The sequence below is a fragment of the Pelophylax lessonae genome (assembly GCF_965119305.1).
Source record: "Pelophylax lessonae genome assembly, chromosome: 3".
Classification (NCBI taxonomy): Eukaryota; Metazoa; Chordata; class Amphibia; order Anura; family Ranidae; genus Pelophylax; species Pelophylax lessonae.
Genome location: NC_138770.1, coordinates 417,085,561 through 417,112,140, shown reverse-complemented (window position 1 = coordinate 417,112,140; position 26,580 = coordinate 417,085,561). Strand labels below are relative to the sequence as shown.

The 26,580-nt window shown below is 38.5% G+C and overlaps 1 protein-coding gene across 1 annotated transcript in view; it reads left to right on the top strand.

The window, feature by feature from the left end:
* The window catches only part of LOC309550556 (uncharacterized protein), a 263,513-nt gene that overhangs the window by 62,600 nt on the left and 174,333 nt on the right, over nucleotides 1–26,580 (top strand). The window contains exons 32-52 of the mRNA XM_082250908.1: nucleotides 782–829; nucleotides 1,557–1,604; nucleotides 2,196–2,243; nucleotides 2,359–2,406; nucleotides 2,690–2,737; nucleotides 2,853–2,900; nucleotides 3,009–3,056; nucleotides 3,165–3,212; nucleotides 3,328–3,375; nucleotides 3,484–3,531; nucleotides 3,648–3,695; nucleotides 3,804–3,851; nucleotides 3,968–4,015; nucleotides 4,820–4,867; nucleotides 4,980–5,027; nucleotides 5,143–5,190; nucleotides 5,280–5,327; nucleotides 5,425–5,472; nucleotides 7,081–7,125; nucleotides 13,543–13,590; nucleotides 25,578–25,625. Coding sequence (XP_082107034.1) covers nucleotides 782–829; nucleotides 1,557–1,604; nucleotides 2,196–2,243; nucleotides 2,359–2,406; nucleotides 2,690–2,737; nucleotides 2,853–2,900; nucleotides 3,009–3,056; nucleotides 3,165–3,212; nucleotides 3,328–3,375; nucleotides 3,484–3,531; nucleotides 3,648–3,695; nucleotides 3,804–3,851; nucleotides 3,968–4,015; nucleotides 4,820–4,867; nucleotides 4,980–5,027; nucleotides 5,143–5,190; nucleotides 5,280–5,327; nucleotides 5,425–5,472; nucleotides 7,081–7,125; nucleotides 13,543–13,590; nucleotides 25,578–25,625 — 1,005 coding nt within the window. The remainder of the gene's footprint in view (nucleotides 1–781; nucleotides 830–1,556; nucleotides 1,605–2,195; nucleotides 2,244–2,358; nucleotides 2,407–2,689; nucleotides 2,738–2,852; nucleotides 2,901–3,008; nucleotides 3,057–3,164; nucleotides 3,213–3,327; nucleotides 3,376–3,483; nucleotides 3,532–3,647; nucleotides 3,696–3,803; nucleotides 3,852–3,967; nucleotides 4,016–4,819; nucleotides 4,868–4,979; nucleotides 5,028–5,142; nucleotides 5,191–5,279; nucleotides 5,328–5,424; nucleotides 5,473–7,080; nucleotides 7,126–13,542; nucleotides 13,591–25,577; nucleotides 25,626–26,580) is intronic.

Sequence of the window (26,580 nt, the reverse complement as noted above, 5' to 3'; positions counted from 1 at the left end):
GGTATATGCAGAAAGGGATTTTGAACTATTACATCTAAGTTGACTATTCAAAGATATCTGAAAAGAAACTAGAAAAGGTATCTGTGAAATTCAAAAAAGGTAATTCATTCATAGTACTTTTATGTCAAAAAATGAAGCTGGTTATAATGTGAGTGGAGTGATCGCAGGATAATTGAACTAGTTTACGTTATTTTACTATACAAAGACACCAGAGAAAAAACTGGAAAAGTTATCTGCAGAATCCCAAAAAGGTAAATCATTCATAGTACTTGAAAGTCATGAAGATGAAGGTAGCTATAATGCGAGTGAGGTAAACGCAGAAAGATATTTTGAGCTATTACACATTATTTTACTATGCAGAGACACCAGTAAAATAAACTGGAAAAAGTTTTTGCAGAACTCAAAAAAGGTAATCACTGATCAGTATTGCATTTGTAAGGTATAAAAGTAATTACCTGTATTTGTGAATAAACACAGAAAATAAACTAGAAAAGGTATCTGTAGAATCCCCCCCCCCCCAAAAAAAAAAAACTTGCAGTACTTGTATTTTGGAAAGGTAGTTATAATGTGATGGCAGTAAAAACAGTATGATATTTTGAACTATTGCACCTTATTTTATATATAGAGGCACCAGAAAAGAAACTAGAAAAAGTACCTGTTAAACCTAAAAAACATATTTACTAATTTGTATTGCATTCATAATGTGCAAGAGTTAGTAAAACACGAGCAAGGTAGACACAGACAACTATTTTGAACTATTATACCTGATTTTACTATTTAGAGACACCAGAGAAGAAACTAGAAAAGGTATCTGCAGAACCCAAAAAAGGTAACTATTCATAGTCATGAAGGTGGCTATGATGTGAGTTAGGTATGTGGATAAATATATTTTGAACTTTTCCCCATTACTTACTGTACAGAGACACCAGAGAAGAAACTTAAAAAGGTATCTGTGGAACCCAAAAAAGGTATATTATTGATAGTATTTGTAAATCGTGAAAGTTGTTATTATGTGAGTGAGGTAAATGCAGAAATACATTTTTAACTATTCCATCTTATTTACTATACAGACACACCAGAGAAAAAACGGGATGAGAAATCCATGGAAACCAAAAAAGGTATATCACTTCATGAAGGGAATTATTTTGTGAGTGAGGTTAAAGGTAGCAATATATTGTGAACTATTACACCTTATTTTACTATGCAGAGAGACCAGAGAAAACATTATAAAGGTATCTGCTGAACCTAAAAAATGTAGTCAAATTTAGTCAATGGGTAAAGGTTGTCATATTGTGAGCAAGGTAAACCATTTATACTACTTGGAAGTCATGAAGGTAGATTTAATGTAAGTGGAGTAAAAACAGAAAGATATTGTGAACTATTAAACTTAATTAAACTAAGAGACTCCAGAGAAGATGTTAGAGAAAGTGCCTGTAGAACCCAAAAAAGGTAATCATGAATCAGTATTGCCTTGTTAATGTGAAAGGTAGATATAATGTGAGCAAGGTAAACAAAGAAAGATATAGTGAACTACTACACCTTATTTTACTCTATAGAGACACCAGAGAAGAAACTAGAAAAGGTTTCCGTGGAAGCCAGAAAAGGTAAATCCCTCATAGTACTAGTAAGTTGTGAAGGTGGAGGTGAATGTGGTTGTTGTGTGAGTGGATTAAAAACAGAAATATTTTTTAAACTATTATATTTAATTTTACTAAACAGAGACACCAGAGAATAAATTAGAGAAAGTGTCTGTAGAACCCAAAAAAGGTAATCACTAATAAATAACACCTTGTTAATTTGAAAAGGTAGATATAATGTGAGCAAGGCAAACATAGAAAGATATTTTTAACTACTACACCTTATTTTACTATATAGAGACACCGGAGAAAAAACAAGAAAAGGTTTCTGTGGAACCCAAAAAAGGTAAAACCCTTATAGTACTAGTAAGTTGTGAAGGTGGAGGTGAATGTGGTTGTAATGTGAGTGGAGTAAAAACAGAGACATTTTGTAAACTATTAAATCTTATTTTACTAAACAGAGACACCAGGGAAGAAATTAGAGAAAGTGCCTGTAGAACCCAAAAAAGGTAATCACTAATCAGTATTGCCTTGCTAATTTAAAAAAGGTAGACATAATGTGAGCAAGGCAAACGTAGAAAGATATTTTGAACTTCTACACCTTATTTTACTCTATAGAGACACCAGAGAAAAAACTAGAAAAGGTTTCTGTGGAACCCAAAAAAGGTAAATCCCTCATAGTACCAGTAAGTTGTGAAGATGGAGGTGAATGTGGGTGTAATGTGAGAGGAGTAAAAACAGAAAGATATTATCAACTATTAAACTTTATTTTACTATACAGAGACACCAGAGAAGAAATTAGAGAAAGTGCCTGTAGAACCCAAAAAAGGTAATCATTAATCAGTATTGCCTTGTTAACATGAACAGGTAGATATAACATAGAATGTGGTTGTAATGTGAGTGGAGTAAAAACAGAGACATTTTATAAACTATTAAACTTTATTTTACTAAACAGAGACACCAGAGAAGAAATTAGAGAAAGTGCCTTTAGAACCCAAAAAAGGTAATCACTAATCAGTATTGCCTTGCTAATTTAAAAAAGGTAGACATAATGTGAGCAAGGGAAACATAGAAAGATATTTTGAACTACTGCACCTTATGTTACTCTATAGAGACACCAGAGAAGAAACTAGAAAAGGTTTCTGTGGAACCCAAAAAAGGTAAATCCCTCATAATACTAGTAAGTTGTGAATGCGGATGTGAAGGTGGCTGTAATGTGAGTGGAGTAAAGGTAGAAAGATATTGTGAACTATTATATCTTATATTACCATATAGAGACTCTAGAGAAGAAACAGGAAATAGTACCTGCAGAACCCAAAAAAGGTAATCACTAATCAGTATTGCATTGTTAATTTGATTAGGAAGATATAATGTGAGTGAAGTAAAAACAGAAATATATTGTGAATTAATAAACTTTATTTTACTATATAGAAACACCGGAGAAGAAGTTAGAGAAAGTGCCTGTAGAACCCAAAAAAGGTAATCACAAATTAGTACTGCCTTGTTAATGTGAAAAGGTAGATATAATGTGAGCAAAGTAAACAAATAAAGATATTTTGAACTACTTCACCTTATTTTACTCTATAGAGACACCAGAGAAGAAACTAGAAAAGGTTTCTGTGGAACCCACAAAAGGTAAAGCCCTCATAGTACTAGTAAGTTGTGAAGGGAGAGATGAATGTGGTTTTAATGTGAGTGGAGTAAAAATAGAAAGATTTTGTAAACTATTAAACTATTTTTTACAATAAAGAGACACCAGAGAAGAAATTAGAGAAAGTGCCTGTAGAACCCAAAAAAGGTAATCACTAATCAGTAGTGCCTTGTTAATGTGAAAAGGTAGATATAATGTGAGCAAGGCAAACATAGAAAGATATTTTGAACTAATACACCTTATTTTACTCTATAGAGACGCCAGAGAAGAAACTAGAAAAGGTTTCTGTGGACCCCAAAAAAGGTAAATCCCTTCTAAATACTAGTAAGTTGTGAAGGCGGAGGTGAAGGTGGCTGTTGTGTGAGTGGATTGAAAACAGAAATATTTTGTAAACTATTAAACTATATTTTACTAAACAGAGACACCAGAGAAGAAATTAGAGAAAGTGCCTTTAGAACCCAAAAAAGGTAATCACTAATAAGTAACGCCTTGTTAATTTGAAAAGGTAGATATAATGTGAGCAAGGCAAACATAGAAAGATATTTTGAACTACTACACCTTATTGTACTCTATAGAGACGCCAGAGAAGAAACTAGAAAAGGTTTCTGTGGAACCCAAAAAAGGTAAATCCCTTCTAAATACTAGTAAGTTGTGAAGGCGGAGGTGAAGGTGGTTGTAATGTGAGTGGAGTAAAGGTAGAAAGATATTTTGAACTATCACATCTTATATTACCATATAGAGACTCCAGAGAAGAAACAGGAAATAGTACCTGCAGAACCCAAAAAAGGTAAATGCTAATCAGTATTGCATTGTTAATTTGAAAAGGTAGATGTAATGTGACTGGAGTAAAAACATAAATTTATTGTGAACTATTAAACTTTATTTCACTATACAGAAATACCAAAGAAGTTAGAGAAAGTAGCTGTAGAACCCAAAAAAGGTAATCACTAATTAGTATTGCCCTGTTAATGTGAAAAGGTAGATATAACGGGAGCAAGGTAAACGAAGATAGAAATTTTGAACTACTACCCCTTATTTTACTCTATAGAGACACCGGAGAAGAAACTAGAAAAGGTGTCTGTGGAACCCAAAAAAGGTAAATCCCTCATAGTACTAGTAAGTTGTAAAGGAAGAGGTGAATGTGGTTTTAATGTGAGTGGAGTAAAAATAGAAAGATTTTGTATACTTTTGAAATTTTATGCCTTGTTAATGTGAAAAGGTAGATAACATGTGAGCAAGGTAAACATGGACAGATGTTTTGAATAATTACACCTTATTTTACTTTATAGAGACACCAGAGAAGAAAATAGAAAAGGTTTCTGTGGAACCCAAGAAAGGTAAATCCCTGTAAATACTAGTAAGTTGTGAAGGCGGTTGTAATGTGAGTGGAGTAAAGGTAGAAAGATATTGTGAACGATTACATCTTATATTACCATATAGAGAATCTAGAGAAGAAACAGGAAATAGTACCTGCAGAACCCAAAAAGATACTAATCAGTATTGTATTGTTGGTTTGAAAAGGTAGAAATAATGTGAGTGTAGTAAAAACAGAAATATATTGTGAACTAATACATTTTAATTTACTATACAGAAACACCAGAGAAGAAGTTAGAGAAAGTGCCTGTAGAACCCAAAAAAGGTACCGTAATCACAATTCATATTGCCTTGTTAATGTGTAAAGGTAGATATTACGTGAGAAAGGTAAACAAAAAAAGATATTTTGAGCTACTACAGCTTATTTTACTCTATAGAGACACCAGAGAAGAAACTAGAAAAGGTTTCTGTGGAACCCAAAGAAGGTAAATCCCTCATAGTACTGGTAATTTGTGAAGGCGGAGGTGAAGGTGGTTGTAATGGGAGTGGCATGAAGGCAGAAAGATATTTTGAACTATTATATCTTATAATACCATATAGAGACTCCAGAGAAGAAACAGGAAATAGTACCCGCAGAACCCAAAAAAGGTAATCAATATTATTGCATTTTGCATTGTTGTCAGTGTCGGTGACACAGAAACTTATTTTCAACTATTACACCTTATTTTTCTCTGCAGAAGCACAAGAAAAGAAACTAGAAAAGGTATCTGTGGAACCCAAAAAAGGTAAATCAGTAGGTTGTGAAGGTAAAGGTAGTTATTAAGAGAATCGTGTAAATCCATAATTATATTTTCAACTATTACATCTTTTGTTACTATTCAGAAACACCAGAGAAGAAATCAGAAAATATATCTATGGAATCTCAAAAAGGTACTGTACATCATTTAAAGCATTTGTACATCATAAAGGTGTGGTAATAATCTGAGCGTGATAAGTGGTAAATTATATCTAAGCAGAGACACCAGAGAAGAAAATAGAAAAGGTGTCTGCAGAAAAAAAACCCAAAAACATAATCACTCATTATTATTACACTTGTAAGTTGTGAAAAAAAAAAAAGAAAAAAAACACTTAATGACTTCATTCTCTCTCTAAATATTTTTACAGCATATATACAAGTTCTAAAGCCTACATACATGCAATAGTATTTACACATTATTGTTTTGCTAGTAAACGCATATTTAAAGTACATTAAAGACAAAACTTTATTTATTTTTGGCTACAGTAGGGAAGGGATATATTGGCTATTCTTCTCTCAAAAGAGAGTTTTTCCTTTACTTCATGCCTTGCATACTCAACAGGAAGTGAGCAAATCTCAATCCAAAGTGAATGAAATCTTAGACAGTTGTCACAGGAATAAGAATTACCAGTGGGTTGTTCTGGTGGCAACTTAAAATTCTATGTTTATCCTCACTTTGATTCCCAGGGACATTGGTGATTGGCACCATTAGGGAGAGTAAATCTCCCTAACGGGGACACAGACAGCAGTGAAAACTTAAAATTGCCTTTAGTTATAAATGAATGTAGATTGGTACCATGCAGTAACCAACAGTGACTCTGGTAACTGTAGACAATATACACTGAAGAGATATTTTAGCCTCTGTTGCTGCTGGCTGCCACCAGCACTTGCCTCAATGTAATGTATAATATATTACAAACCAAAAAGTGCTATGTGCATGTACCATATATTCTCAATCAATTACAATAAATAAGTGCATAGATACATGAATAAATAAATAAAAGATAAGACAACAAGTCCCCTATGTGATATTTTTTAGTTGACATGTTCTCTTTAATGAGATATGGAGGGTCTAAAAGACTCTGCATGTCTCCTATGGACACAACTGAATGTTTTGCAATGCAGATCACATTGCAAAACATTCCTTCCTGGCAAAGCTAGCCAGGGATACCGAGAGACCGATCCGGAAGTGACATCATAGACATCGCTTTCCAGGTTACTGCAAGAAGGGGAGTAAAGCAGATGTGTGTCCGCTCTTCTCCTTTGCCCCCAGCTGCCGACACCTGCCATGTCGGTCCCAGGCTCGCAGATGGGCAAGCGGAGGTACCGGGTCTGTGTGTGAACAATCACAGGAGTGTGCCTGTCTGTTTCACATACAATCCCGGTGACTGCAGCCACAGGATTGTGTGTGAAACCCCCCGCTGTCCGATCCATAGGACGTACGGACCTGACAGGGAAACGGTTAAACCGTATTGTTGCTTCTGACTGTTGTTTCTCTTTACTTACAATAATACAATGTCAATTCTCTTAAACATTCTTAATTACTATTTAAACCAAGTTGGTCTACATTTGAAATCCATTTCTTAATGAGGACATGATATTATAATGTGCAGCTAGTCGCAGAAACTTACAGTTGGTTGTGGTGTTAAGAGCAAGCAATTTAAGTTTGTCATTGTTATTTTATGTACATACAATTAATAAATTAGACTTAGTTATTTATTTATTGCCAATTTCTCTTGCAGAAACGCCTGAGAAAAAACCCAAAGAGCCAACAGAAGCCAAACAAGGTATCTATATATACAGTCACAGGCTGGTTTGAGGGTAAGACAATTAAAGTGAATGCCTTAGACCCTAAAGTCTAGCAAGGCTCAAACAAGTGTATATTTTTTTATTTGTCACTGCTTATTGACTAGGGATTTAAAGGTACTGGTGACAGCATTGAGGCTGGTGGCCAGAAAAATGTTGATGGGGATCGCTTTGTCTTTTGTTTTCAATGGAAGATGGAACTGAGTGCTTGGTAAGGGGATCTAAATACATTACATAGGATTGATGAGGCAATGACAATTGTATAATTACTGTGTTCCCATCATTTTTTTTTTTTAAGAGGCCTGTCATACTTATAGGCACCAGTGATCATTAACTGGCTCTAAATTTTCAAGTAATCTTTGCCGACATTATACATTGCTTGAACCCAAGGGCTGATAATATGCTTCCTACACCAAAGATTAACATACATTTTTTTTTACAAACAACAAAAACTAGTATTATTATTTTATTGAACTAAGAGGCTCTAAACTTACAGTGCAATAAATAAACATTGCAGTTATTCTTCATATACCAGGTTCATCATAGTATTTTACTGAGAGGATTCTAACTAGTTTAAACTGGGGAAAAAAAGGGTGATCATCAGTGAAATATGGGCAAATGATCTGACATGCGGCAATCTTTCTTTCTCCAGAGAGGCACATAAAGATATAGAAGATGTTCATAAACCATAAGGGTACATATCTTATCATATCACACAAGGACATTGAGCTTTTTAGTATGGGATTTGGGAGTTATTTGGACTTGCATTTAAACTGGAAAATGGGGGCAGAGATATAATTGATGGGGAGCATTTCTGTTCCCAGCAGATTAAGAAAATTTAGGGTTTGTGTTGCTAAGAACTGGGCTGATGGGTTGGTTCATTCAGTTAAAAGTTCTGATGCCAAAAATAAAGCAGTAGATAGCAGTGTTTGTAATGTCATGTGCACTAATACTGATCGTTTAGGCAACAAGTTTTGTGAGCTGACAGCTCTTATGTCTAGGGGCAACTTTGACCTTGTTGCAAATGCAAAGACATGGTTCAAGGATTCACATGACTGAGAATCACACTTCACAGGCTACACAGTATACAGGAACAAAAGAGTAGAAAAGAGGGGAAGTGGAGTTGCCATATATGTCAAAAATAGGCTAACATTAGTTGAAAAAAACAAATTAAATACTTGAAACCCTTTGGGTCTGCCTTTCAACCATAGAGGGATCTTCCTTTAGAATTGGTGTAGCATACAGACCCCCAGGGCAGACTGAAGATTCTGATAATGCGTTAACTGAATCGATAACTCAAATGGCAATGAAGGAAGAGGTTTTGATTGTGGGTGATTTCAACATGCCTGAAATTAACTGCCATTCTCAAACTGCTATTATAAGTAGGACAAAGGTGGAACTATTGTCTAATGTTGAGAAAATTTGAGTTCTGCCGATCAGCAATGTTTTTTCAACTGAAAAATCATATACAAAAATAGAAATTTTAAGTTTCAAAAGGACACATTTTGCTGTAATGGGGTAATTTCTAAAAAATGAATTGAAAGGTTGAAGTAAAAATGGCAAGAGTAAGTAATCAGTGGACAATGTTAAAGTCTTTTATCCTGGATGCAACTAGATTATACAACAGGAAAATTAGTAAGAGTAAAAGTAAGAGAAAAAAAAAACAATATGGTTCACTAATGAGGTAAGTAGAATAGTAAAAAAATTGAATATAGGAGATTCAGGGAAACAGAAAGTGTAACTGATTGAGAAGTATAAAAAATAGACAAAAGGAGGCCAAACGCATTATCCGGGCTGTCAAAGAAAAGAAAGAGGAAATTACAAAATTTGTTAAAAAAGGAGACACAACCTTTTTTTTAGGTACTGTACATCAATTTTTTGAAGGAAAAAATACAATGAAATTACTAAAAAAAAAAAAAAAAATGTGCACAGCACTATTGAGGGAGACCTTGATCTAGCAATCCATTTAAACAATGACTTCTGTTCAGTCTTCTTAGAAATTCATTTTACTAACAATAACAAGTTGGGGGATCATATTTGTTTTAGTAATGATGATTCATATTCAGGATTTCTGGAGATGGAGGTAGCAGAGGAACTGGCTTGGTTAAAGCCTAATAACGTAATGGGACCTGATTGTATTTATAATATTGGACCATTAACAGATCTTTTTAATCAATCCCTTGTAATAGGAGAAGTTCCCCATGACTGGAGAACAACTAATATTGTACTAATCCACAAGAAGGGTAGCAAGGTAGAAGCTGGCAATTACAGGCCAGTACGTTTAACATCTGGTGTTGTAAAGTTATTGCAATCACTCCGAAAAAGAAGGACCATTGATTACTTAAAAACACAATTTGCTGGACCCAAAGCTGCATGGCTTTACTGAGGACAGATCATGGCAGACTAATCTGATCTGAATTTTTTGACTTAATCACAAATGTTTTGGACCAGGGTGAGGCTGTGGACACAGCCTATCTTAACCTTCAGCATGGCATTTTATACAGTTCCACATAATGATCCAATAAAAAGTTGTAGGACTTAACCCTTAAGTTCTGTGGATATGCAGTTGGCTAAAGGACAGATACCATACTGTGGTTGTAAATGGGGCTCAATTGAAACGGAGACTAGTTACTAGTAGGGATGATCAAACTTTTCAAAAGTTCGGTTCGGCCAGAACATCCGAACTTCCCGAAAGTTCGGCCCATATTTCAGAACCCCATTGAAATCAATGGGACCCGAACTTCGGTAATCAAAAAACTCAATTTTGAAGCCCTAAAACCCAATAAATGCTCCTAAAAAGTGCCTAGGGTTCTGGGTCATGCCCCAGGGACTATTAATCACAAAAAAGTTCTTAAAAATTGTCATTTTTGATAGAGAAAAAAAAAAAAAGAGATTTTGACTTTGGATTTAGTATCTGGGGGTCTAAAAGGTGTACATGTGAAGTTTCAGCTCTGTAGCATGTCCAGAACCATAAAAAAAGATCATTTATATTTTGTCACTTAGAACACAGGTTGTTGGCTTCTCGCTTTTCACACATTGCCGGTTTAATAGCAGGCGTTTTTTTGGGCATTTTTTTTTTTTTTTGAGGCAGGAAAAACATCTGAACTTGTGTATATGGGTATATATACCACTATACACAAGTTCAAATGTTTTGCCTGCCTCTAAAGAACCCAAAAAAAATGCCCAAAAAAACGCCTGCTACTAAACCGGCAAGGTGTGAAAAGAGCGAAGCCATATTACAGATCTATAATTGCACTAATACAAATTATCTTTTTTTTATGGTTCTGGACATGCTACAGAGCTGAAACTTCACAGGTACACATTTTAGACCCCCAGACACAAAATCACACAAAAAAAGTTCTTAAAAATTGTCATTTTTGATAGAGAGCCAATTATTGAAAAAATTAAAAAAAAGGAAAAAAAAAATTAAAAAAAAAAAAATGTCTTTGGATTTAGTGTCTGGGGGGTCTAAAAAGTGTACCTGTGAAGTTTCAGCTCTGTAGCATGTCCAGAACCATAAAAAAAAAGATAATTTGTATTAGTGCAATTATAGATCTGTAATATGGCTTCGCTCTTTTCACACATTGCCGGTTTAGTAGCAAGCGTTTTTTTGGGCATTTTTGGGGTTCTTTGGAGTCAGGAAAAACATCTGAACTTGTGTAAAGTGGTATATATACCACTATACACAAGTTCAGATGTTTTGCTGCCTCCAAAGAACCCAAAAAAATGCCCAAAAAAACGCTGGCGTCAAAAAAAAAACGCCCAGGTGTGTTGTTGCAGGCATTTTTTGGGGGTTTTTGGAGGCAGGCAAAACATCTGAACTTGTGTACACACACATACTTATATGTATTTTACACTTAGACAGATATAGGTGTTATAGGAGCGTAACTATATTAGTGTAAATGATTTCATTAGCGCAAGCATATATTTCTGCTACTATCACACCTATATATGTCTAGGTGTGTATATACATATAAGTATGTGTGTATATATACCCGTATACAGAAGTTCAGATGTTTTGCCTACCTCCAAAGAACCCAAAAAAATGCCCAAAAAAACGCTAGCGCCAAAAAAAAAACGCCCAGGTGTGTTGTTGCAGGCATTTTTTGGGGTTTTTGGAGGCAGGCTAAACATCTGAACTTGTGTATACGGGTATATATACACACATACTTATATGTATTAGCTTTTGCTAATGGTTCTGGTCCAATCACAGGCTTTTAAAGCCCATTTCCTGAACCATTGCATTTTGGTTTTGGGCAAAAAGTTCTAAATTCGGCCAAACCTCGAACACCCATTGTTCGGGCCGAACCGATGGTCGACCCGAACCGCTCGATCCCTAGTTACTAGTAGTGTACCAGAAGGCTCTGTACTAGGTCCTGTTCTATTTATTTATTTATATGTAAGTGATATAAGTAAAGGCTTGATGGGTAAAGTATGTATATTTGCTGATGACAGGGTTGATATCCCTGGAGGTGTCTGTAACATGGAACATGATTTGATATTGCTGGTAGATTGGTCAAAGCAGTGGAAACTGCAGTTCAATATTTCTAAATGTAAAATAATGCATCTAGGGAAAAAAATCCTTGACAGAATACAACACTGGAGGTACAGTTTTGGCTAGCACTACAGAGGAAACAGATTTTGAAATACGTATTTCAAAGATTGCAAAATGAGCAAACAATGTGGCCAGTCAATGGGAAATGTGAAATTATTTCTAGGATGCATCAGTAGAGTGGTCACCAGCAGGAGGAAAGAGGTCCTGAGTCCTCTTGGCAGATATTTAGTTAGAGCTAATTTAAAATACTGTGCCCAGTTCAAGGGGGTAGTGAGTTAGCTAACAGTAAGTGGATTCGTACCTGGGACAAACAGGGATCTATATTCAGACAAAATAGTTAACAAAACACTTGCAGTCACTTTTTTATGTTTCTATGTGCTTCTCTGCTTGCCTGCGTGACATATCCATAGTTATTACTAAACAAGGATATCCATAGGCCAAAAACAAAAAAAAAAATAAAAAAAATCAGACTGGCCATTTTGTTTTCCAAAAAATGTGGCTTAAAGAGGTTAACCATCATTATGGGTTCTCCACCACAGACAACATAATCATCACCTGATATAAGAAGCATCAGAGCTGACAATGATCTAAAATGCCTACACTCTCATAAGGAAACAACTGAAAAAACAAGTGAAAAATATATGGGAGGAATGATAGTTATGTTCTAAATGTGTATGTAAAGGTTGAATCTAAAATATTATCCATAAATGCTACCAGTTTAACTACAGTGCTCCAGTTTTTCTGCATGTAACAAGGTACCTATATGTTTGCCAGCATTTTGAATCTATGTTTATTTTCAAATGCTATTATTTAAGGGGAATACAGAAAATACAGAGAATATACAGGCACCCTGGATGCCGTCTTATTATAAAAAGAAAGAACACGACTGGAGATCTTGTTGATAGTGACCAATTATGTTTCATTTTGTAAAAATGAAGCATAAAATAAGCTTTTTGTACTTGCTGTAAAATCTTTTTCTTGAAGTCTATTGAAGGACAAACAAAAATGTTGATGTTAGACCCCGTGTAAACCTGCTTCTAACCATCATGCCCCAGTTTTGTGAGCAAACAGTACAAAAAGCCAAGACAGTTGTGTCCTCCATTGGACTTCAAGAAAAGATGGTCTGGTAAGGACAAAGATTCTATTTTCTTTATTATTCATTGAGGGGACACAGGAATTCTCAAACTTCCTTGTGCTGTACATTAGCAAACAACTGAGGCATAATGGTTAGAGACAAGGTTATAGTGGGGCTGGCATCAACATTTTTTGTTTGCCAATATCCCAACCTCCTGTAGGGGGCAGTAAAAACTGATTTTAAAATGTCTCTTGATGGACGAAAAAATAAAAAATAAAAATAAAATCTGATTATTCACTCTGGGCAAGTTCTCCTGCTTTTTTTTTTTTTTTTTTCTTATTGGCCTATTCATGATCTTCCATTCAATCTTTGATCCTGGCTTTTATGTTAGCAGCTGTTTTTATTATTAATCACTGGCCATTGAAGTTCACAGTATTTTAAATGGTTACTTGGCAAAGGAATTTTGTAGTTGGCACAGTGTACAAACTCTGTTAATTGGGTATTGGAACTTATTTAGTCTTTTTAGCTATAAAAATATTTCTGGCTTCTGAAATGTGTGTGGTGATTGGCTGGGGGAGGCTAGTGTGGTATGTAGTACTGATATTGGCTGCATGTACATTGTAGTCCCAACTGATTGTTCTGGAATGCAGGCGATATTGATGTATATCTTATTACATGTTTATTTTTTTTTTAATTTTAAAGTATTTATGTGATATAATATGACACTAGTCCTAGCATTCTCTTTTTTTTTTTTTTTTTTTTTTTTAGAAACCCTTGCAAAAATACATCTAAAGGAACCTGCAGAAAAAAAGAAGGGTATTAAAATATATCTATGTTTATTAAAAGCAGTTCTTGAGCTCCAGTCCAGTAACCATACCTATGACCATAGCTATGCTCAGAATTTTATCTCAGAAAAATGATGTCATTAATTGCTGCAGAAAGAAGAAATCATGCTTTCAATCTTCCATCACCCAATTATCATTATGGACTTCTGTATAATTGTACATTTTTGTCAGCTTACAAGGTGGAGGCAGAGCAGCAGAAGGCTGATCTATGTGGGAAAAGGGGTTGACATGGGGTTTGAATAAGGTCAAACAGGCTATTCACTTTGAAAGTGGAGTTATATAATGGAAGCTCTCAGGGCTGTCTTTAATATTGATTGGGCCTTGGGTTAACATTTTCTTGCCCGCCCACCATTCCAAGACATGCAAAAATAGCAGGTAGACTCAAAAACAGTTTACTGCAGCAGATCATGCAGTGAATAAAATTGGTTGCCAGAGGTTATAAACAATACTTACCTCTCACTGACTGATTGATAGAGGTTACAATACATAATTTCTGCTTGCCGATTGGTTGTTAGAGGTTACTGCACAGTAGTACCACTCACTAATTGGTTCCTAGAGATTACAGCACATCATTACCTTTCACTCATTGGTTGCCAGGGGTTACAGCACATCATTGCCACTCACCGATTGGTTGCTAGAGATTACAGCAGAACACTACTGTTCACTGATTGATTGCTACAGGTTACTGTACATCATTACCACTCACTGAGCAGTGGAGCAATCCCAAATAATTGAGCAAGTAAAGTGGCACATTATTGAACATACTACAGGAGAGGGTCAGAGATTGCAGACATACTACAAGAGAGTGTCAGACTGCAGACATACTACAGGAGAGTGTCAGAGACTGCAGGCATACTACAGGGGAGTGTCAGAGACTGCAGACATAATATAGGAAATTAACAGAGACTGCAGATATAGTACAGAAGATGGTCAGAGACTGTGGGCAAGGTACAGGAGATGGTCAGAAACTGTGGACATGGTACAGGAGATTGTCAGAGACTGCGGACATACTACAGGAGACAGTCAGAGACTGCTGACACACTACAGAAGATGGTTAGAGACTGTGGGCATACTACAGGAGATGGTCAGAGACTGCAGACATACTACAGAAGATGGTCAGAGACTGCGGACATACTACAGGAGGTGGTCAGTGACTGCATATATACTAGAGGAGATGGTCAAAGACTGTAGACATACTACAGGAGATGGTCAGAGACTGCTGACATACTAAAGAAGATGGTCAGAGACTGCAGACATAGCACATGAGGGGGTCAGAGAACTTTCAGTAATGTACATCTTTACAGTTGAAAAACACAGCTCAAGGTTTCAGGATAGCAGGCATTCTATGTGTGTCAGGACTTACCTGGCCAGCTTGGCTCACCATACACTTTCAGAGGTCCTTGGGCAGGGCTCCCACTCTGATCACACTGCAGCTGCTCACTCCTGAGCATACAGGTCCATGAGGTGGGGTCAGAGTATCACTGGAACTCCCTGCCCCCTCTCTGCTGGCTGGCTTGGGAATACAGCCTCCTGTGTCCTCTGTGCACACTGCAATACATTGGGACCCCAATTCGCAGGCAGCATGGGTTCAAGCGGCAGCTGCTTTGGGCCCCCCGACAAAGATTGGGCCCAGGGCAGTTTCCCCGTTTGCCCCTCATTAAAGACAGCTCTGGAAGCTCTGATAACAAATTTTCACTACATTTATTAAGCTTTGGGGAAAATTCCTTTCCACTATACAACTTCCCTTGCAAAGTGAACAATCCTTTTGCCTTCAGTAAATTAACCCCAAAATGTGTACACACCGGTAAATACACACAGGTTACTGCACTAGTTCCATGATATTTCTCTAGGAAGCAGATGCTAACCTTGGATCATGCCTGAACAGATATTTTGTTGGTCTTCTGTTGAGAAAGAAGCATAAAAGCATTGTCATTTTGAGTGTGCATTCCCTTAGAGAAGCTATATATACTGCAAGTGTTACACATTACTTAGTATGTTAAATGTACACATTTAAAGTGACCTTCCTACTAGAATTAAATCAAAATTTCAACCAACAACTCCCTGAAAAAGAAGTTAACCACTTAAGCCCCGGAAGACTTTACCCCCTTCCTGACCAGGGCCTATTTTGCGATTCGCACTGCGTGACTTTAACCACTTGCCGACCGCCGCACGACTATCTACGTCGGCGGTCAGCCCCTCACAGGCAAAGTGACGTAGGGCTACGTCACTAGCTTGTGAGTGTCTAGGGAGCGAGCGCGCGCCCCCGGAGGCGCGCTCCCGCTCCCGAGTGGTCACGGACCCCCCCGCGCGTGTGACCGGCGGACCCGATGTCCGCCGGCCACTCTGCGATCGGCGGGGGAGAGGGAGAAAGTCAGGCAGCTTGTGTAAACAAGCTGCCTGTCATTCTCCTCGCTGTATGAGAGCTGATCATCTGGATCTACTATGTAGATCCGTTGATCACTCTGCATACAGCTGAAGCCCCAGCCAATCACAGTTAGAATCACGCCCCTAGGGACACACACAGCCCCTCCCTCTCAAATAAAGTTAACCCCTTCACTACCAGTGTATTTTTACAGTAACAGTGCATATGTATAGCACTGATTACTGTAGAAATGTCACTGGTAACCCCAAAAGTGTCAAAAATGTCAGTCAAGGGTCCGATCTGTCCGCCGCAATGTCGCAGTACCGCAAAAAAAATCGCAGATCGCCGCCATTACGCGTTAAAAAAAAAACAACAAAAATGACAAAAATCTTTCCCTTAGTTAGTAAACGCAATAACTTTTGCGCAAACCAATCAAAATACGCTTTTTGCGATTTTTTTTACCAAACATAGGTAGCATAAAACAAATTGGCTGAAAATTTTAAAAAATTTTGATTTTTACATTTTTTTTGGGGGGAATTTCATATAAAAAAAGGGAAAAATATTGCTATTTTTGCAAAATGGAAGCTCTTTTTTTGTTTATAGCGCGTGATCAAAAAATCGCACAGGTTTTTTCTTCAGGGGGGCGTGCCCGGAAGCGGTCATGCGATGACACGCTGAAACTGACCTCCGCTGAGCTCCACACCTCCACACGCCGAACACCCACGCCCGCCGGGGATCCGAAAGATAGCGAGGCGGGGACGCCAAGGAGCCGGGCAGACAGAGGAGAACCTCCCGCTAGCCGCGAGCACCAGTTTTGGCGGGTCGGGTCCGGCTGGGTCAGCAGGCAGGTGCGGGGGCTGTAGCCTTACATACCAGCAGACCACTCGCTCTAGGAGAGAGGGCTGAACGCCAGACAGGACACCGTAGCGGCTGAGGCTGCAGGTGCTGCAGAGTCTTACCCCACAGACGGCGCCCCGCACGGTCGGGGAGGAACTTGGACTTGGGCTGGTGGAGTACCCGGATGGAGGAGTGAGCCACCCGGAACCATCCAGAGAGTAGAGACACGGAGCTGATGGGGGAAAGACAGAGATGTATTGCCCATTGTAGAGCTAACCGAGGATGACCACCCGAGGTGAGAGGAGAGGCAATGGTCGGTCACATATAACAAGACAAGCATAGAAGCCTGGCCTTACCCCCCTTCCCCCCGAGAGGACGGATCATAGCAACGGCAGAGAAAAGGGAAGGATATTACACTATAACTAAAAACTTTCGTAGTATAAGAGACACACTCTGTGGAGAGGTGAAGGAAGAAAAAGCTAAACTGGAGCCGTGAGTACTGTAAGACATATTAAGTGGCAATAAGTATGTATTGGTGCAATAGAACTGTGTGATGTATACTTGCTGGAAAGAGTGGAATAATCTGCTAAACCAACAATAACAGGAGAAAAGATACACTAATGAAGAGGGAGAAAAGGACAGGAAGATATGTAGGATAAAGAAAAAGGATGACACTCACTAAGAGAAGAAAGGGAAGAAGGAGTACAGGAAAAGGTCAGTCAAACAAAACAGAAGGAGAGATTGACCGTTTCTTCTCTAATAGCCAGAAATCCGCAAAAAGTGTAGAAATGGCAGCAGCAAGCTCAGAAGCTAGCCATACATCAAAATTAGCGGACACTTCACCCCCTACAGTAAGAGTGGCTAATAACTTAAGGAATAGCCAAGATGAAACACCAATAACCTGTATACTCACGCAAGCTGCCACACAAAATTCAGAGCTTAAAGCTATGCTACAGGCACTCCCGACAAGAGCAGACATAGAACAGATGATTAATAGAATAGAGGAGAAACATCAGCAAGAAATACAAGAAGTTAAAAAAGACATACAGGCGATTGCAACCCGGTTAGGAGAAGAGGAGGCTTCAATTAGCGCAATAAAAGAAAGATTGGCAGCTATAGAAGCAAAAAGAGATAACCAGGAAGAAACACAGGCTGTATTACAACTACAGCTGGAGGATATAGAGAACAGAAGTCGCCGTAGTAACCTGCGGATACGCGGAATAGCTGAAACTTTCGGCAATGAAAGATTAGTGGAGGTGACAAAAGAAATATTTAAACAAGTTCTAAAAGATAAATACCCAGGAAACCTAGAAATTGAGAGAGTCCACAGATCCCTTGGCCCCCGAAGCAAAGAAGAAAGGAGGCCTAGAGATGTGATCTGCAGAATACACCATTATACACATAAAGAAACGATTCTGAGATCAGCATGGGAGACCCAGGAGATAATAATGGAAGGAAAACCAGTAAAGATTTTTGCAGACATTTCTGGGGGAACGTTACGGAGAAGGGCGATCCTGAGACCTTTATTAGATTTGGCCAAGAGGGCGGGATGTACTTATGGATGGGGGTTCCCCTTCTCCGTGACGTTTCGCAGAGACGGAAGATACTTCAAGCTCCAATCGTACCAAGATAGAATGGCATTTTTTCGCTTTATAGAGGCAGAACCTATACAGGTGGAGAACTGGCTGTGCCATATACCCAGAGAGGGACCCATTGGGTATCCCCGATTACAGGAGAAAGAGAGAGACGATCGGGTGGAAGAGATAGGAGAAAGAAGAACAACATAGAAGATCTATGATAGGAATGGGACTCTCGTAATGCTGATTATGTCTTACTGATACACTAGTAGGGAATGGAGATTCTCCTTTTCCCCTTTTTTTTTTTTTTTTTCTCCCTTTCCTCTTAGCATATTACACTTTAAGGGAGGAAGGCATGGCTGGGATTTTTCCTCCTTTGGATTTTATACATGAAATGGGAGGATTGGGATTTTTCACTTGTCAAATTTTGCACACGAAGCACAAAAGAAAATACCCTTTTTTTTTTTTTGGGAGAAGGTGTGTTTGGGATTTTTTCCCCCTCTAAATTTTGAGCACGAAGCACAAAAGTAAATACTTTTTTTTTTTTTTTTTTGTGGGAAGAAGGAGGGTTCGGGATTTCTTCCCCCTCTAAACTTAGAGCACGAAGCACAAAAGTAAATACTTTTTCTTTTTTTTTTTTTTTCCCCCACATTTTTTGGGAGGAAGGTGTGTCTGGGATTTCCTCCCCCTCTAAACTTTGAGCACGAAGCACAAAAGTAAATATTTTTTTTTTTTTTTTTGGGAAGAAGGTGTGTTTGGGATTTCTTCCCCCTCTAAACTTTGAGCACGGAGCACAAAAGTAAATATTTTTTTTTTTTTTTTTTTTTTTTTTTCTGGGAAGAAGGTGTGTTTGGGATTTCTTCCCCCTCTAAACTTTGAGCACGAAGCACAAAAGTAAATTTTTTTTTTTTTTTTTTTGGGCCTCTACTTATTTTTTACTTCTTGCCACTATTTAAGGGGGAACAAGGCAATAGTACATTAGGATGTGATAGTACAAGAAAGTGTAAGACTAAACAGCACTCATATAAGGGGGAAGGAGAGAGTTATGAAGGAATGTAACTATTTTTCTCTTGCCGATGCATTACCCACTAGAAAGGACCCGGGGGGTAGTGGGAGATTAGAATTATTTGAAGAAGTATGGAAGGGAGGTGTGGGGGATCGGCGGAGAGTCATGCCGGGGTAGTCCCCTATTTAAAAAATCCACACAGAAGTGCACTTTATAGTGCAGTGTGAGATAAGGATAGGTTTACTATCCAAATTGGAGAAGAGAAGAGCCGGAACCGCGGGGAACCGGAATCTTCTCGTCGCCAATTAGGGAGGGGTTTTGTTAAATTTTTTTTTTTTTTTTTTTTTTTTTTTCTTCTCTGGGGATTGTTTTGTTGTATGTAAACTAAACAGAGATGGAGGATTTAAAAATCATGTCGCATAATGTTAGGGGGCTAAACATTCCGGAAAAGAGACGTATATTATTAAATGACCTAAAAAAACGAAGAATTAGCGTTGCATTTATACAAGAGACGCACTTCAGGACAGATAAAATACCATATCTTAAAAATATTTTTTTTCCATACACATATCACTCCACGAATATGGAGGCAAAATCGAGAGGGGTATCTATATTGATAGCAAAAAGCGTCCCATGGACCCTGCAAGACAGTAAACAAGATCCAGAGGGAAGGTTCCTATTTTTGAAAGGATTAATAGGAGAATTAAGGGTAACACTAGCAACACTATATGCGCCTAACAATGGACAGGATAGGTTTATATCAAAAACCCTGGCTAATTTGGAGAGCTTCACAGAGGGTCAACTAATCCTGGGAGGAGATTTTAATGCTCCCCTGATACCCGCAGTAGACACCTCAGCCGGGACTACGGCAGTATCCCCCGGAAGGAATAGACGCATATTGAAAATACTGCATAAATCTCAGCTGATAGACGTATGGCGCCTTCAACACCCCTCCGAGAAAGAATACACGTTCTTCTCGACGCCGCATAAGAATTATTCTAGAATTGATTACTTTGCAATACCTCACGCTCAGCTACAGGCAGTGAAAAAAACGGATATTGATAATATCACATGGTCAGACCATGCATCTATAACAATGGTGTATGGCCTCACATTAAATCCTTTAAGGAATAAGCAATGCTGGAGGCTGAACGAGAGCTTATTGCAAAGGGAAGAAGTGTTAAAAGAGGTGGCTCAAGAACTAAAAAACTTTTTCGAGATTAATGATCAAGAGGACTGCCGGATGGGCACCCTATGGGAAGCACATAAGGCAGTAATAAGAGGGATTTTTATCAAGAACGGGGCGCGTATCAAAAAAGAGAGAAATGAACAAATGGCACAGTTGTTAGAAAAACTTAGAGAACTAGAGACAAAACATAAGCAGTCAGCGTCAGATAGAATATTGTCAGAGCTAACAGCGATTAGGAAACAGATCACGGACCTGTTACAATATAAGGCCAAAGCAGATATACAAAGATGCCGCAAACTAAATTATGAGGCAGGAAATAAATGTGGAAAATTGTTGGCTAGGACTGTCAAGGAACAGAGAATGAGGTCATACATACCGCATATAGTAACAGCTGAGGGGAATAAAAGGACATTACCAACACAAATAACGGAAGTATTTGAGAAATTCTATGCCTCACTGTATAATTTAAAGGGAGAGCCACCTAAACAAAGGGAAATTGAAAAATATTTAAACGAGTCACAATTACCTAAGCTATCAGAGGAAGAAAGGGACTCACTAGAAGCAGAAATAACCATAGAGGAGATACAGCAGGCAATGAATCTAATGAAACCAGGAAAAGCGCCAGGGCCAGATGGCCTAACGGCACAATACTATCAGTCACTGTTCCACATTTTAGGCCCATACCTGGTAAAGTTATTTAATGCAACAGAGTCAGATGGGACGCTAACCAGAGACACACTGACGGCACATATCTCATTAATTTTGAAGGAGGGTAAGGACCCAGCGGCTTGTGGCAGCTATAGGCCAATATCCCTATTAAACGTGGACTTGAAGATATTCACAAAGATACTGGCAGACAGGATGGCAAGAATATTACCAAAATTAATACATTTAGATCAAGTAGGCTTTATGACATCAAGAGAAGCGAAAGATAATACAACAAGAATACTCAACTTGATACAAATAGTAAAGGAAGAGAAGACCCCGTGTGTAGTGTTGAGTGCGGACGCAGAGAAGGCCTTTGACCGGGTGGGCTGGCCTTTCCTGTTTGCCGTGCTCAAATATATCGGGTTGGGTAACCTAATGATAGATAGAATAACTAGAGTCTACACAAATCCAACTGCTAGGGTGAAAGCTAATGGGTTATTATCAAAAACATTTCTGATAAAAAATGGCACAAGGCAAGGGTGCCCGTTATCACCCCTCTTGTTCGCCCTTACACTAGAGCCTTTCCTCTGTAAAGTCAGAGGGAACTTAGATATAGAAGGAGTAAGCGTAAAGGGGAAACAATACAAAATAGCTGCTTACGCGGATGACATGTTATTCTCTCTAACTAATCCAAGTATCTCATTGCCGAACCTGATACAAGAACTTAAAGTATATGGGGCCTTATCAAATCTAAAAATCAACTTTGGGAAATCAGAGGCAATGGGGGTAGAGATGCCCACGACTCAGGTGCAATTATTGAAAAATAGCTTTGGTTTTAAGTGGAATGAGACGGCGGTGAGATACTTGGGAACATACATACCGGCAAAATTAGAACAGGTGTATGACCTCAATTTTCTGCCTATGATAGCAACGACTAAGAGATTATTAGAAAAATGGCACGGGGGGATGCAGTCGTGGTTTGGTAAATGTAATTTATTGAAGATGATAATATTGCCAAAATTTGTATATCTTTTCCGAGCGCTTCCGGTGAAGATACCAGGTAGATTTTTTAAGGTAATACACTCATTGCTTGTGAAATATATCTGGTCAAACAAAAAACCAAGAATAGCACGGGAAATTTTAACTTTGCCTAAAAAAAAGGGGGGTCTAGCCCTGCCGGACGTACGAGCATATTATCAGGCAGCTCACATAAGTAGGATCTTGGACTGGTGGCATCACTCAGAGACTAAACTTTGGGTGATCCTGGAACAAGCATAAACAGAAGTAAATCTGAAAAGAGCGATATGGTGCTACCAGGACCTCCCGAAAAGACTAAAACATCATTTAATAATTGGAAATACTTTATGGATCTGCACGAGACCAAATGTATTTAATAAATTAACGACAGATAGATCCCCCTTGCTTCCAATATTAGGTAATCCCCGATTCCCTCCGGGACTAGATCAAAGACAATTTGTAATGTTAAGGGAAAGGGAGCAGGAACAGGCATCGTCTTTCTTAACACAAAAAAAATGGCCTTCGATGACCAGATTGACTGAAGGGGAGGGACCATATAAGGTGCCATTTTGGCAAGCTGTCCAACTACATCATTATCTAGTCTCTATACCGGGACCAGAGGATTTTGATAGACCACTAACGAGATTCGAGCAAGCTTGTGTAAAGCCAGGAAATCTCTCACGTACTCTGTCAATTGCATATGGCCTATTGACAAACCCGGAGGAACAACCGGATTTGCCATGGGTAAGGAGGTGGGAGGAGGACTTGAATTGTAAGTTTACAGGGGAGCAGATCCAGAGGATATTAAGGTTTGCACTAGGGTCATCTAGATGTACCAGAATACAAGAGACGAACTATAAGTTGGTAACAAGATGGTATGTCACGCCTGAGAAATTACATAGATGGCTCCCAAATGAATCTAATCTATGTTGGAGATGCGGGACGGAAGTGGGAACCTTGTACCATATCTTCTGGTCCTGCTCTAAAATAAAAACTTACTGGACAGGGGTGAAGGATATAGTTCAGAAATTTGTAGAACACGAAAGAGAGGAGAATCCGTCTTTTTTTCTATTAAACCTATCGGATATTCCAGCAAAAAAATATGAAAGATCCATAATTCCTCATTTGATAAACGCAGCAAAGGCATGCATTCCAGGGGCCTGGAAAAAAACACAACCTCCCTTAGTGTCCGAGTGGATACGAAGGATAGAAGATAACAGGAGATTGGAAGAATTGATTGCAGCGGCACAAAATAGACAGGAGAAACATAGAAAAATTTGGGAACTGTGGAACCACTGGATATGCTCTGAAGAAGGGAAACTATACTTCACAAAATAAAATGAGAAGGAAAGTGAGATAGCAAAAGAGAGTATCCCCCCATCTCTGTTTATTACAATAAGTTCTTTTGTCTTTTTTTTTTTTTTTTTTTTTTCTTCTGTCGTGTTGGGTGAAAGGGAGGGAGGGGAGGGAAGGGAAGGGGGGGGGAGGAAAGAAAAATGTTTTAGGAAAACAGCAGATAGAGATGTTACATATTATGATATATATTATGAAAAAGATGTATATGTTGAAAATGTTATGTATAACCATGTGAATTCCTGAATAAAAAAGAGATAAATTGAAAAAAAAAAAAAATCGCACAGGTGATCAAATACCGCCAAAAGAAAGCTCTTTTTGTGGGAAAAAAAGGACGCCAAATTCGTTTAGGTACAGCGTCGCACGACCGCGCAATTCTCCGTTAAAGTCACGCAGTGCCGAATCGCAAAATACCCCCTGGTCGGAATGGGGGTAAAATCTTCCGGGGCTTAAGTGGTTAACAGACAATTGCGCGGTCGTGCGATGCTGTACCCAAATGAAATTGATGTCTTTTTTTTCCCACAAACAGAGCTTTCTTTTGGTGGTATTTGATCACCTGTGCGATTTTTTGATCATGCGCTATAAACAAAAAAAGAGCGACAGTTTTGCAAAAATAACAATATTTTTCACATTTTTTTTATATGAAATTCCCCCCAAAAAAATTTATAAATCTAAATTTTTTAACATTTTAGGCCAATTTGTTTTCTGCTACATATGTTTGGTAAAAAAAAATGTCAAAAAGCGTATTTTGATTGGTTTGCGCAAAAGTTATTGCGTTTACTAACTAAGGGAAAGATTTTTGTCATTTTTATTGTTTTTTTTTAACGAGTAATGGTGGCGATCTGCGATATTTTTTGTGGGACTGCGACATTGCGGCAGACAGATTGGACCCTTGGCTATACTGTACATATGCACTGTTACTGTAAAAATGACACTGGGAGGGAAGGGGTTAACTTTATTGGAGAGGGAGGGGTTAAGTGTATCCCTAGGGGCGTGCTTCTAACTGTGATTGGATGTGGCTGTGTGTGTAACAGAAGAGATCAATGGTCCTACATAGCAGGACTGTATGATCTGTGCTTTTACACAGGGGAGAATGACAGGTGGCTTTGTTTACATTAGCCGCCTGCCTTTCTCCCTCTCCACCCGACGATCGCGAGTGACCGGCGGACATCGGGTCCGCTGGTCACATGTGCAGGCTGCTTAGGGATCGAGCGGGGGCGGGAGCTCCCAGGCTAGTGACGTACCGGTACGTCACTTTGCCTGGGAGGGGCTGACCGCCGCCGTATATAGTCGGGCAGTGGTCAAGTGGTTAACTGTAAAATGTTGGGAGAGTCCATTTTTGTCTCTTTTGCACAGCTCCAGAACTTTCCAAAACTTCTGGATGAATTACTTTGTGGGAAGAATTTACTTAGGACAGTAGACTGTACACTTGTTAGTGGGCTGGATTTACTAAGGACAATAGACCGTGCACTTTGCAAGTGCAGTTGGACTCATTTTCCCCAGAGCTTCGGAAATTTTGTAAAGCTCTGCTGATTTCCATCATCCAATCATGTGCAAGCAAAATGCTGTTTTTTTTTTCCTTGCAACTAATTAGGTATTCTTTAAAAAGTGAGGCAGATTCACTAAACTCCGGGGAACATGAATGTAGCTGCACTTCCAAAGCGCACAGTCTATTTGTCTTTAGTAAACCCACCCAGTGTGTCCCCTGCCACATGCTGTGGTTTCTCCTGCTGGCTGTTTCTTCACTACTTCACTTCACTGTTATTCCCTCAAGAAAGTGAAGAATGGGCTTGCAGCCTGCTAGACAGGCAAGTATTCAACATCATTTATATACCAGTATATGAGTCAATATAGCATGAACAATAATCATAATCTAAGATATATACCATATATAGGCTAGATACGCTGTCTATAATGATTTTTATGCCATATGTTTTGCTATACCTATATACATATTATTTATTCCTAGAAGATGGGGTAAAACCACATGAAGATGACACTGCACCAATTAAGGAGGGTAATTATTTATCAATACCTATACTTCTCAAATAAATACATGACTTTTGATTAAAACAACCATATCCTAAAATGTCATATAAATCAAGGTATTAGCATACAGCCATATTTTAAAGCTGAAATCTGGGCTGAAGACAAATATAGCCTTACAGTGGATGCTCCTCCACATTTAGGGTTAACTGGTCATCGTTAGTGATGTCGCGAACCTAAAATTCGCCGTTCGCGAACGGCGAACGCGAACATCGGCAAATGTTCGCGAACTGGCGAACCGGGCGAACCGCCATAGACTTCAATAGGCAGGCGAATTTTAAAACACACAGGGACTCTTTCTGGCCACAATAGTGATGGAAAAGTTGTTTCAAGGGGACTAACACCTGGACTGTGGCATGCCGGAGAGGGATCACGCAAAAAAAAGTTCTTAAAAATTATAATTTTTTGATAGAGAGCCAATTATTGGAAAAATTAAAAAAAAATAAAAATAAAAAATTTCTTTGGATTTAGCATCTGGGGGGTCTAAAAAGTGTACCTGTGAAGTTTCAGCTCTGTAGCATGTCCAGAACCCCTAAAAAACAGCATTTGTCTTATATTTTCAGGAATATGGCTTCTCTGCGGCTGGCTTTTTCTCTTGCAGGCATTTATCGGGCATTTTTTTAGGCAGGCATGTCATTTTTTGTATTTAGTGTCTGGGGGGTCTAAAAAGTGTACCTGTCAATTTTCAGCTCTGTAGCATGTCCAGAACCCCTAAAAAACAGCATTTTTCTTATATTTTCAGGAATATGGCTTCTCTGCGGCTGGCTTTTTCTCTTGCAGGCATTTAGCGGGCATTTTTTTAGGCAGGCATGTCATTTTTTGTATTTAGTGTCTGGGGGGTCTAAAAAGTGTACCTGTCAAGTTTCAGCTCTGTAGCATGTCCAGAACCCCTAAAAAACAGCATTTTTCTTATATTTTCAGGAATA